The sequence below is a fragment of the Hemitrygon akajei genome, chromosome 4 (genome assembly GCF_048418815.1).
Source record: "Hemitrygon akajei chromosome 4, sHemAka1.3, whole genome shotgun sequence".
Lineage (NCBI taxonomy): Eukaryota > Metazoa > Chordata > Chondrichthyes > Myliobatiformes > Dasyatidae > Hemitrygon > Hemitrygon akajei.
In genome coordinates this window covers 190257186-190269759 of record NC_133127.1, presented here as the reverse complement: position 1 = coordinate 190269759, position 12574 = coordinate 190257186, and the positions used below count along the sequence as shown (strand labels likewise).

The 12574-nt window shown below is 43.7% G+C and overlaps 1 protein-coding gene across 2 annotated transcripts in view; it reads right to left on the bottom strand.

The window, feature by feature from the left end:
- Positions 1-12574, bottom strand: part of LOC140727047 (steryl-sulfatase-like) — an 88319-nt gene that overhangs the window by 66562 nt on the left and 9183 nt on the right. The window contains exon 2 of one of the 2 annotated variants that reach the window (XM_073044240.1): positions 12058-12207. The exons of the other annotated variant lie outside the window; for it this stretch is intronic. Within the exon in view, the coding sequence (XP_072900341.1) occupies positions 12058-12203 (146 nt within the window). The 5' untranslated portion in view covers positions 12204-12207. The remainder of the gene's footprint in view (positions 1-12057; positions 12208-12574) is intronic. 2 annotated transcript variants of the gene reach the window in all.

The window sequence follows — 12574 nt, the reverse complement described above, 5'->3', positions numbered from 1 at the left end:
AGTATTCTGCCTGGTTGCATCATGGTCTGGTATGACAATTCAAATGAACAGGAACGCAAGAAGCTGCAGAGAGTGGTGGACTTGGCTCAATATATCACAGGCACATCCCTCCACACCATAGGTAGACGAAGTGCTGCCTCAAGAAGGCAATTTCTATCAAAGGTCCCCACTTCCCGAACCACTTCATTGTCTCACAGCTCCCATTGGGTAGGAGGTAAAACGCACGAGAGATGAATCTCAGTGTTGTACATGGTGACATATATGCACTTTGATAATAAATTTACTTTCAACTTTGAAACTTGCTCTGCCGTTCAATAAGATGGTGGCCAATGTAGCCGTTGTTCCTGCTGTGGTCAGTGTGGACAAATTGGACTGAGGGGCTGGTTTCTGTGCTGTATTACTTTATGACTATGTACTTTTAACCTTTTTTTTGTTGTTTCTTAAACAAAATGGTTGCATATATTATTGTGAATACATTTGCACTGTATTTCCAGGTGAACTGTGTACTTGTACGCAAGCAGCTGTGGTTTCAGTAGATAAATGCTAACCAGTGCTGAAACAGGTTGAGAACTCCTTTTCCAAAAATTCTAAAATCCAAAAACCTCTGAAATCCAACATTTCGTTTTTGAGTGCTGACATGTCACAAATGGAAAATTCCACAAAGTGCTGGGAAGGTTCCCAGGCAATGCACATCACAGGCAAATCTGGGAAGGGACCCTCACATATGCAATGAACAGAAAAATAGAAAAGCACAGCATTAAGTGGGAAAATTAAGATCCCGATCGTGTATTGAAAGAGTAGGTCATTCAGCATTGGAGTGAACATATGCTGCTCAATAGTATGCTGATCAGGAAACAAGCAAAGATCTATGAGGATGAAAATAGTTGTGAATATTCAGACTGGTTGCAGAAATTTAAGAAGGGGCACGGCTTTAAATTTTTAAAGACCTGTGGTGATAAAGTATCTGCTGATTGTGAAGCAGCAGAGAAATTCATTGGTGGGCCTGGCAAGATCACTGATGAAAATACAATAGATTGAATGGCTGCATCGGTACATGTGTGATGGACAAGTTTAAGACAAAGGCCGTGAGCCAGTAGGGTTGGTCGGTACCATCCGAGGGGAATAATGCTCATAGTGATTTTTGGAAAGGTATACATCTCTAGAGTTAGAAAATATGTGATAGCATTGCACCAGTGGTAGCTTTATTTGTGCTGTCATGCATTTTACACCACTACGCTAAAATAAGCATTTCTGAAAAGTGGCCAATATAAAGTACAACATATATATTCAAGCTAGTGGTATTTTGTCATCAGTGATTGAAATTTGTCACAATGATAGCTGAGTTCAAGCACTTTTCATCAAATGCTGTTATAAAATTCTACACTGAAAACTATGCCATTGGTGGCACTCACAGTAGTGCCCAATTTCAGTAGAGTGAGTTATTTCATTTTTAGAAAAATATTTGTCTGTTGTTTATTTTGGAAAAAGTCAATAAAAACCCTAGGACACATATAATCACATGGATTTGTGGAGAATTTATTCAGGAATTCAAATAAGTAATTACTTTTTGTATATATTCCATATTAACATCAGTACAGCAGAAAATGTTACCCCACCCCCCAAAAGGTAAAAACCTCATTTGGAGAGATTTCTGGAGTTTTATCAATGGCATGATATTTTCCATATTGTATCAAATCAAAACAATCTTAAGCTATTACAGTACAATAATTCAAATGTGGGGTTCCACACGGCCATAACCTAGGCTCCATTTGGTTGTAAAATGAATATATTTAATCAAAAACTGCTTTCCAGACTTTGTTTTCCATACTTTCATAACCTATTAATAATCGTAATAATTTTCCAAGACTTCCACGTCTTCCACATCTTCACCTGAACTTTCCACACTCTCTGAGGTGGATGCCTGGTTCTCACAGTCTGCCGGTCTACACATATCAGTACACCTGAGGCCATTTGCATATCACATACATCTTGGGAGCGAACATTTTTCTGGACAGTTACAGGCCAGTAGATCCAGGATGGCATCAGGTGCTGTTCTTTGTTCATTGTGGCTTCAATAGCCTGGTCCACAGGGATCTGCCCAAAGGGGTTGTTTCTTGACAGCTGCACTGAGAATTGGGCTGTCTTGAAGGCCTCATACACAGAAGGATTCTTCTCTTGTTGGTTCATCATCTGAGCAAAGAAAGGGGACAGGTACCTGGCATAATTCATCTTATCATAGGCAAAGCACCATGGGATCATGGTTCTTATAGCATGGAAGTGCAACTCCCAGACCCCTTCATGAGAGGTGCGCAGAAGCCCAAGTACTATGTTCTCTACCATGTCAATGTATGATATCCAGAAAGCAGATAGCTCTCCATTGTTGTGATGGAGGTGTTCCAGAAAGTCTGTCCACAGGGTTATCAGCTCAGCTAAGGGTGGATTTTGCAGCAGATTGTTCAACTTCTGTTGGTTCAAGTCACTGGCCATGTCGTTCACATGGTCTAAGAATGATTTGATCATCCCACTCCTCTCTGGAATGTTGTCCTCAACCCACAGTGTGAACTCTGCCCATGTGAGTCTCATCAGTGCTTCACAGATGTACTTGTGGACCCTGACAGCACGACTGTAGTGTTTACCATCAAGGACTCCATTGATGGACTCCTCTGCGACAATTCCAGCCTCTATGCATACGTCCTTTAGACCAGCATCCCAAAATCGCTTTCCTAGGATGGCTAAGGCATTACGTATGGTATGGAATGGCCCCATCCTGAGAATAATGTTGGAGAAGTGCTCTTTGTGCTTCCAGGCCATTTCAGTGGCTTTTGCATAGAGTGCTAGATCTGTGACTACCACAATTGTATCTAGATGAAGTTCCTCCCTGATTAGCACTGACTGCTTCAGGATTTCGAATACTGTGGTCAACTCTGTGGCTGGTGAATTGATGGTTGGCAGATACCCAACAATATCTTGTGAGATTGGTTCCTGGTCCCTGGTGCTGATATTAAAACCAGTCCAGCTTGGGATTGTCTGATTCTGTGGATCTGTTTACCTTGCAAGTGTCCACACTTCTTCTTACAGGCAAGAAGAGCAGCTTCCTTGGTTTCCTGGACACAGTGTTCCCTGGTTGGGAGGGGCTGTGGGCCCACATGTGCACCTGCTACATATACTTCCAGTTCTTGATCCTCAATGGTGACTGACCTCTGCTTCAGTTTCTCAATGCGTGGAAGCTCAGCTCCTGGCAGATGTGGTCCATAGACATTGGCCTGTACCACTATGCCATTGACTCTATGTGATGTACCCTTTCCAGTGAGAGTTTCCTCAAGTCTATCGATATTGTCCCATGCAAGACTGGTGAAGACATGAAGCTTGATGGGGACTGGAAGTACAACTCTCTGGTTGGAGGCTGTTGCTAGCTTTTGACGACACAGAGCAGTGTCGTTCTCTTCAAATTGGGAGTGAGACACCCCATGCCCAAGCCTGTTCAGTGTTTGGATGAGCTCAGTGTTACCTGTTACTGCATAAGGAAGTAGAAGGTGCTTTGGTGGTTTATGTTGACCACATGTCACAGCATATATTATGTCCTGACTAAATGACTGAACCAGAGCAGCGACCCTCTGTGTTTTAGTCTTGGTGTCAGGATTTCCAGTGAGCAGTCCAACAAGAAGCCACTCTAGATGATCCGGTATGGAGGTATGAGCACTATCTTTCACATCAGATGGATGGAATGGCCAGGGAGTCACAGTCATCTCCTGTCTAATGATTGATCTGATATGTGATGAAGTCTGATCAATGATCTTGTCGAAATTGGTTGCCTTGCCCCTCCAAACTTTGAGCTCCCTCTGTAGAGTTTGATTTTCCAAGACAATGTCCCTTAATGATACACTTTCAGGAACCATTAACAATTTTCCTTTGTCATCTGGAAATATATCTACTGAATTGCCCAGCACAGATTCCAGTTTCCTACGAATGTGCTTCCTTGTAGAATCTTGCAGGAGTGTAACTCCACCAGATAGCATGAGAGATTCAAGTTTTATGACCAAAGAAGTGACTTGTACAATGATCTTGTTGGGTATGATATCAGTTCTGACATACACACAGAAAGCTACCACCACTGCAATGCTATCGCATATTTTCTAGCACTAGGGGTGTATACCTGCCAAAAATCACTAGAAGAATTATTCCTCCCAGATGGTACTGGTGGACCAAATTTGGGGTCCTGCTCACGGACTATTACCAGTAGTACATAAATTCAGAGTTGGGAATGATGACGATCCCAAGCTATCTCATTACATATTCCAAAATCCAAAAAAAAAATCCAATATCTGGCCCAAAGCATTTTGGATAAGGGGTGCTCAACCTTATTATATTTCTGTTATCAGCATTTTGACAACAGGAGGAAATGAATAAATTGGCAGAATGCTGCCGCTTAGACAAAACCAACAGGTTTGGCATGATTCTTCGCTTTCTGACTTTGATAGGTGTTTTCAATAGCTACTAAACAAATGATAAGTGGCCAGGAAATAGGGGTGTTTGAGAAAGTGAAAGCTGTCTAAAAAGGGCAAACAGACCCGCTGAAATTTCCTGCAATCTTGGACAATTTGTAGCCAATATCCCACGGCCATAAACTTGAGGTCATCCAAAATTCTGCCGCTGTTCAGGACACAATTTTGTGGTGAAACAATGAAATTAGTCATCAACTGGCTAACTAAACGAATCCCTTCTGCCTACATAATGTCTATATCCTTCCATTTTCCTCACATTCACGTTCCCTAGCCAGTCTTTTCCCTAGGCTAGGGAAGTCCAAAACTAAGGGCATAGGTTTAGGGTGAGAGGAAATGATTTAAAAGGGACTAGAGAGGCAATATTTTCATACAGAGTGTATTGAGCATATATATGAGAAACTCCCAATTGAACCGTAGCTAGACTAATCAGGGGGCAATTTACAATGATCAATTAACCTACAACCGGTACGTCTTAGGACCATGGGAAGAAACCAGGGCACCCAGACGAATCCTACGCTGCCAAAGAGAGAACGTACAGACTCCTTAAAGGCAGTGGTGGGAATTCAACCCGGGTTGCCAGTACTGAAGTGTTACGCTAATAACCACTACGCTACCGTGGAACAAGCAACCAGAAGTGATTGGGGTTTAGATAAAGAGGATGGTAACAGTCTTTTCCCCAGTCTAGGAGAGTTCAAAACTAAGCACAGGTACACAAAGGGGAAAGACTTAAAGGATATGGGCTGAAGACAGAAAGTTTAGATGAGCTGGGTAGATAATGTGGTCGACATGGATAGATTAAGACCAAGCCTACATTCATGCTGTATTGCTGGTGGAATTTGACAAGTTAAGCGGCATCTGTGGGGGGTGGGGGGAAGGAATTGCCAATGTTTTATGTCAAGACAACAACAGCAGCTTCCAAATGCTCACACTGTTGTTCTCTGCCACCAAGACAGGAACTATAGATGCATGGGAGTGCCCACAGGAGCAGAATTAAACCATTTGGCCTATCGAGTCTTCTCCGCCATTCCATCATGGTAGACTTATTACCTCTCTCAACCCCATTCTCCTGCCTTCTCCCCGTAATGTTTTGTTTTACATTTTTCTAATCAAGAACCTATCAACTTCCACTTTAAAAATACCTAGTGACTTCTGGGTGGCGAGATGGTGATACATCTCTACTAAAGGAGAAGAATGGTGCTCCTTCCCTCTGCTTGAGCAAGGTGTAGCACCTGCCTAGCAACACCCCTCCCCCACCCCCGGGATCAGGGTCACATGAATTTCCGGGGAGTATTGATAATGGCTGAGGTCACCCGCCATGTAAAGATACTGCCCAGAAGGCAATGGCAAATCGCTTCTGTAAAAAGAAAATGCCAAGAAAAATCATGGTCAAAAGACCATGATCGTCCAACATCATATGACATGGCATAGAACGATGAGTGGCTTGGCCAACCACATTTGGCTGTGGCAACGAATTCCACAGATTTGCCACCTGCTGGCTAAAGAAATTTTTCCTCGTGCATCACTTTCCCTTCATTATCGTTGGATCTAAATCCTAGAATTCATTCGCCAAAACCTCTATGAGAGCTCCCTAGAAAGGAAACAACAAATTAAAAAGGCACCTTCTCTACAAGCAATTGAAAATGGGTAGCAAATTCTGTTCTTACCAACTCAGATTAACAAAAAAACAACACAAATAAATAAATACAAATTGCACAATCTGATTTTTCAGGTCCCTTGAGATGGAATCCTCAGACTGTTCTCTGTCCACATGAATGCACACAAAATGCTGGAGGAACTCAGTAGAACAGGCAGCATCTATGGAAATGAATAAGGAGTCAACGCTTTGGGCCGAGACCTTTTTCAAGACTGGAAAGGAAGGAGGAAGATGCCAGAATAAAAAGGTGGGAAGGAGGATGGCTAGAAGGTGACAGGTGAAGCCAGGTGGGTGGGAATGCTCAAGGGATGGAGAGGAAGGAATCTAATAGAAGAGCAAAATGGATCCTAGGAGAAAGGGAATGAAGAGGGGATCTAGGGAGAGATAATAGGCAGGTGAGAAGAGGCAAGACACCAGAGTGGGGAATAGAAGAAGAGGGAAGGGGGAGGGATTTTTCAAAATGGAAGGAGAAATTGATATTCATGCCATCAGGTTGGAGGATACCCAGTCGGATTACAAGGCATTGGTTCTCCAGCATGAAGGTGGCTTCATCTTGGCACAAAAGGAGGCCAGAGACTGACATGTTGGAACTTAATTCTGTTCAAAGTAATCTAACCTAGTTAACTTTGAGAAAGTTCAGACTTAGTTCCTTAGAACACAGAAGACTGGGAGGAGATTTGATACAAAATTATGAGGGGTAGAGATAGGGCATATGCAAGCAGGTTTCTTCCACTGAGCTTTGGTGGGACTAGAACTAGATGTCATTTGTTAAGGGTGAAAAGTATAAGGGGAATATAAGGGAAACTTCTTTGCTCAGAGGATCATGAGAGTGTGGATCGAGCTGCCAGTGCAAGTAGTGCATGTGAGCTTGATCTCAACATTTAAGAGAAGTTTGAACAGGTATGTGGATGGTAGAGATATGGAGGGCTGTAGTCCTGGTATATGTTGATGGTAGGCAGTTTAAATGGTTTAGCACGGACCGGATGGGACAAAGGTCCTGTTTCAGTGCCGTTCTCTTCTCTGACTCTTTTCTGCGTTCTTTTAGTTTTCCCTTGTACTAACAAATGCACCGTTAATTTGTCTGTTGCCACGCAAAACAAAGCTTTTCCACTGTACCTCAGCATGAGACAAAAATGAACCAATTCAGCAGGTTGGCTGCGTGAACAGGAAGGTAAAGCCATCAATATGACCAACACAAGTTTCTTGCAGTCTCAAGCTGCCTGAAAGGTCTAAAACATGTACCTTTGACTGGAATGGTTAGGACACCTCTGACACTGGAAACATCTTCACATCAGAACAGCATTAAAATAGCATTACAGCTAGCCTAATGTTGCTTGTGAAAGCCCCATAGAGGTTACATTCTCAGCACGAGTTTCACAGAACAATGTGGTCGAGCACTCTGTGTCAGTTTGACTGCAATTGTATCCTGCTATCATTCAGCCAGTGTCTATGATCTCAGCAGCCAGCTCTTCAGGGGACAAAAGTCAAAAATCAAAGTAAATTTAATATTAGTATACACTGAGTGACCACTTTGTTAGGAACAGAAGTGTGATCTGGCGTGCTCCCCTGCTGCTGCAGTACGTCCACTCCAAGATTCAAAGTGTTGTGCATTCAGAGATGCTCTTCAACACACCACTGTTATAACGTGTGGTTGTTTGAGTTATTATTGCCTTCCGGTCAGCTTCAACCAGTGTGGCCTTTCTCCTTTGATTTCACTTATTAACAAAACATTTCTTGCTCACAGAACTGCCACTAATTAAACGGATGTCTTTTTCAATGCATTTTTTTGGGGGTTTTCTTTGCATCATTCTCTGTAAACTGTAGAGACTGTTGTGTATGGAAGTTCCAGGAAATCAGCAGTTCCTGAGATGTTCAAACCACCCTGTCTGGCACCAGCAATCATCCCACGGTCAAAGTCACTCAGATCACATTTGCTCCCCATTCTGATGTTTAGTCTGAACAACCGAACCTCTTGCCCATGCCTGCATGCTTTTATGCATCAAGTTGCTGCCCCATAATTGGCTGATATTTGCATTAATGAACAGGTGTTTAGTGCACCTAATGAAGTGGCCACTGAGTCTATGTCACCATATTCGACCTTGAGACTCATTTTCTTGCAGATATTTACTAGGCAATAAAGAAATACAATAGAATTTATGAAAGGCCATACAGAAAGATGAACAAATAACCAATGTGCAGAAGATCATAAGACACAGGAGCAGAATTGGGCCATTTGTCATATTGAATCTAGTCTGCCATTCCATCACAGCAGATTCATTAACCCTGTCAATCGCATTCCTCGGCCTTCTCCCTGTAACTTTTCATGCTCTTCCTAATCAAAAACCTACCAACCTCTGCTTTAAATATATCCAATGACTTGACCTCCACAGCCGCCTGTGGCAATGAATTCCACCCTCTGACTAAGAAATTCCTCCTCATCTGCGTTCTAAAGGGACATCTCTCTATTCTGAGGCTGTGCCCTGTGGTCCTAGTCTCTCCTACTACAGGAAACATCCCTCTATAGCAGGACCCCTCAGTTAATAGTAGGGGTCCATGACATTAAAAAAAAGGTTGGGAACCCCTGCAGCACAGGAAGACAAATCATCATACAAATAATAAAAAAAATACTGAGAACAAGAGTTGCAGAGTCCCTGACAATGGGTCTATAGGTTGAGGAGTCAGTTCAGTGTTGAGGTGAGTAAAGTTATCCATGTTTGCTCAGAGGTCTGGTGGTGCAGGGTAATAACTGTTCCAGAACCTGGTGCTGTGGAACCCAAGGCACCTGTACCTCTTTCCCAATGGTAGTAGTGAGAAGACAGCATGGCCAGGAGGGTCAGTGCAATTCTTTACAGTGGAGCTCAACTCCCGCCGCTGTCTGTAAGGAGTTTGCACGTGCTCCCCGTGATTGAGTGGGTACTCCAGACACCTCCTACACTGCAAAGGCCCGGCTTCCACCCAAGCCCAGTGATGGGCAGATTAACAGGTTAATTCATGTAAACTGCCCCAGTAGGTGAGTGGTCGATTCTGGGAGTTGGGCGGGGACAGGAGTGGGTGGGGGGGGGGGGGGTGTTGACGCAATTCTTGGAAGAATAAAACAGTATCAGAGCAAGTGTGTAAGTACCTAATGGTCAGCATGGAAGAGCCTGTCACTGTGCTGAATTTAACCATATTAAAATCCTTCAAGGAAGATCTCCCTTTACCTCCAGGACATAATGGCCACAAGGTAATGTGCACTCAGGTAACTTGTTATTTATTTATTGAGATACAGTGCAGAATAGGTCGTTCCGGCCCTTTGAGCCCACACCGCCCAGCGATCCCCTGATTTCATCCTCACCTAATCACTGGACAATGTATGATGACCAATTAACATACCAACTGTACTGCAGGAGGAAACCTACATGGTCACAGGGAGAATGTCTGTCCCTCGGTGCCTGTGATGCTGCTGGAAATTTTTTAAATTACCCATACCTCACCATACTTCAAAGTTCAAGTTTAAAGTACATATATATCACCATATACAGATGAGATTCATTTTCTTGTGGGTAATCACAGCAAATACAAAGAACAATACAGCACAGTACAGGCCACTCGGCCCACAATGTTGTGCCGACCCTCAAGCCCTGCCTCCCATATAACACCCCACTTTAAATTCCTCCATATACCTGTCTAGTAGTCTCTTAAACTTCACTAGTGTATCTGCCTCCACCACTGACTCAGGCACTGCATTCCACGCACCAACCACACTCTGAGTAAAAAACCTTCCTCTAATTTCCCCCTTGAACCTCCGTCCCCTTACCTTAAAGCTATGTCCTCTTGTATTGAGCAGTGGTGCCCTGGGGAAGAGGCGCTGGCTGTCCACTCTATCTATTCCTCTTAATATCTTGTATACCTCTGTCATGTCTCCTCTCATCCTCCTTCTCTCCAGAGAGTAAAGCCCTAGCTCCCTTAATCTGTTATCATAATGCATACTCCCTAAACCAGGCAGCATCCTGGTAAATCTCCTCTGTACCTTTTCCAATGCTTCCACATCCTTCCTATAGTGAGGTGACCAGAACTGGACACAGTACTCCAAGTGTGGCCTAACCAGAGTTTTATAGAGCTGCATCATTACCTCGCAACTCTTAAACTCTATCCCTCGACTTATGAAAGCTAACACCCCATAAGCTTTCTTAACTACCCTATCTACCTGTGAGGCAACTTTCAGGGATCTGTGGACATGTACCCCCAGATCCCTCTGCTCCTCCACACTCTCAAGTATCCTGCCATTTACTTTGTACTCTGCCTTGGAGTTTGTCCTTCCAAAGTGTACCACCTCACACTTCTCTGGGTTGAACTCCATCTGCCACTTCTCAGTCCACTTCTGCATCCTATCAATATCTCCCTGCAATCTTTGAGAATCCTCAACACTATCCACATCACCACCAACGTTTGTGTCATCTGCAAACTTGCCAACCCACCCTTCTACCCCCACATCCAGGTCGTTAATAAAAATCTCAAGAAGTAGAGGTCCCAGAACGGATCCTTGTGGCACACCACTAGTCACAACCCTCCAATCTGAACGTACTCCCTCCACCACGACCCTCTGCTTTCTGCAGGCAAGCCAATTCTGAATCCACCTGGCCAGACTTCCCTGGATCCCATGCCTTCTGACTTTCTGAATAAGCCTACCGTGTGGTACCTTGTCAAATGCCTTACTAAAATCCATGTAGATCACATCCACTGCACTACCCTCATCTATATGCCTGGTCACCTCCTTGAAGAACTCTATCAAGCTTGTTAGACACAATCTGCCCTACACAAAGCCATGCTGACTGTCCCTGATCAGACCATGATTCTCTAAATGCCCATAGATTCTATCTCTAAGAATCTTTTCCAACAGCTTTCCCACCACAGACGTGAGGCTCACTGGAAACACCATAGAATCAATGAAAGACCACAACCAACAGAATGGCCAAAAAATTGCAAATACAAAAAGAAAAATAAGAATAATAAATAAACAATAGACATCAAGAACATGAGAGGAAGTCCTTGAAGGTGAGTCCTCGTGGCAATAAATTTGACTTGATGATGAACAGAAACAACAAGCACCGACTTAAAAATCACAGTGAAGACATGTCATAGAGACAGAGTGACCCTTCCACAAACACACACATCCAGAGACGCAGATTCACACACACACACACACACACAGTGCTGAGGTGGGGTGGAGACAGAATAAGGTGATGGGATGTGCAGAGACGCATACGCACAGAGTACGTGCGTACACATACACAGACGTATAGAGCGACACAAGCAAAGTCACAAACACACGCACACACAGCACGGTAGCGGCGTGGTCAGCGCAACACCTTACAGTACAGGCGACCTGGGCTCATTTCCCGCCACCGTCTACAAGTTCTCCCTGTGACCGCGTGGATTTCCTCTGGGTGCTCTGGTTTCCTCCCACAGTCCAAAGACGCACCAGTTGTTGGGCTAACTGGTCATTGTAAATTGTCCTGTGATTAGGCTAAGGTTAAATCGGGGGATTGCTGTACAGCACGGCTCGAAGGGCCCGAAGGGTCTGCTCGGTACCTTATCAATAAATAAAGACACACATATAGAGACAAATACAAACACATATACACACGCGGAATTTCTTTAGCCAGAGGGCGGTGAATCTGTGGAATTCGTTGCCACAGGGGGGCTGTGGAGGCCAAGTCATTTTGTATATTTAAGGCAGAGGTTGACAGAATCTCGATTAGCCAGAGCATTAAGGTATACGAGGAGAAGACAGGAGATTGGGGCTGAGAGAGAAAATGGATCAGCTATTTTGAAATGCAGAGCAGACTCAATGGGCCAAGTGGCCTAATTCTGCTGCTATGTCTTATGGTCCAGCAGAGGCAGACACAGTGAGCTTTGAACCTGAGAGTGGTGTTTCCGTAACATCCCAAGTCTCCGATACCGAGATCGTCCGCCATTAAAACAACGTAGTTTGGTCGCCGGTTGGCCCTTTGGCTGAGAAGTCCTTTGGCCCACTGAAGCAGGAGGAACACCACCAGAACATTCATGTTGCTGAAAGTAAAATAATGAAGTTTAAATCAGCACGATTAGAATGAATTTGGCATTTCTAGCCTCTTACATCATCTGACTCCAACAAAGGCAAAAGAAACACTTCCAATGAAGAAACAAAGACAAAATGTCAAAGTCAAGTCACTTTTATTGTCATTTCGACCATAACTGCTGGTACAATACACAGTAAAAATGAGACAACGTTTTTCAGGACCATGGTGTTACATGACACTACAAAAAACTAAACTGAACTACGTAATAAAAAAAAAACAACAGAGAAAGCTACACTAGGCTACAGACCTACACAGGACTGCATAAAGTGCACAAAAACAGTGCAGGCATTACAATAAATAATAAACAGGACAATAGG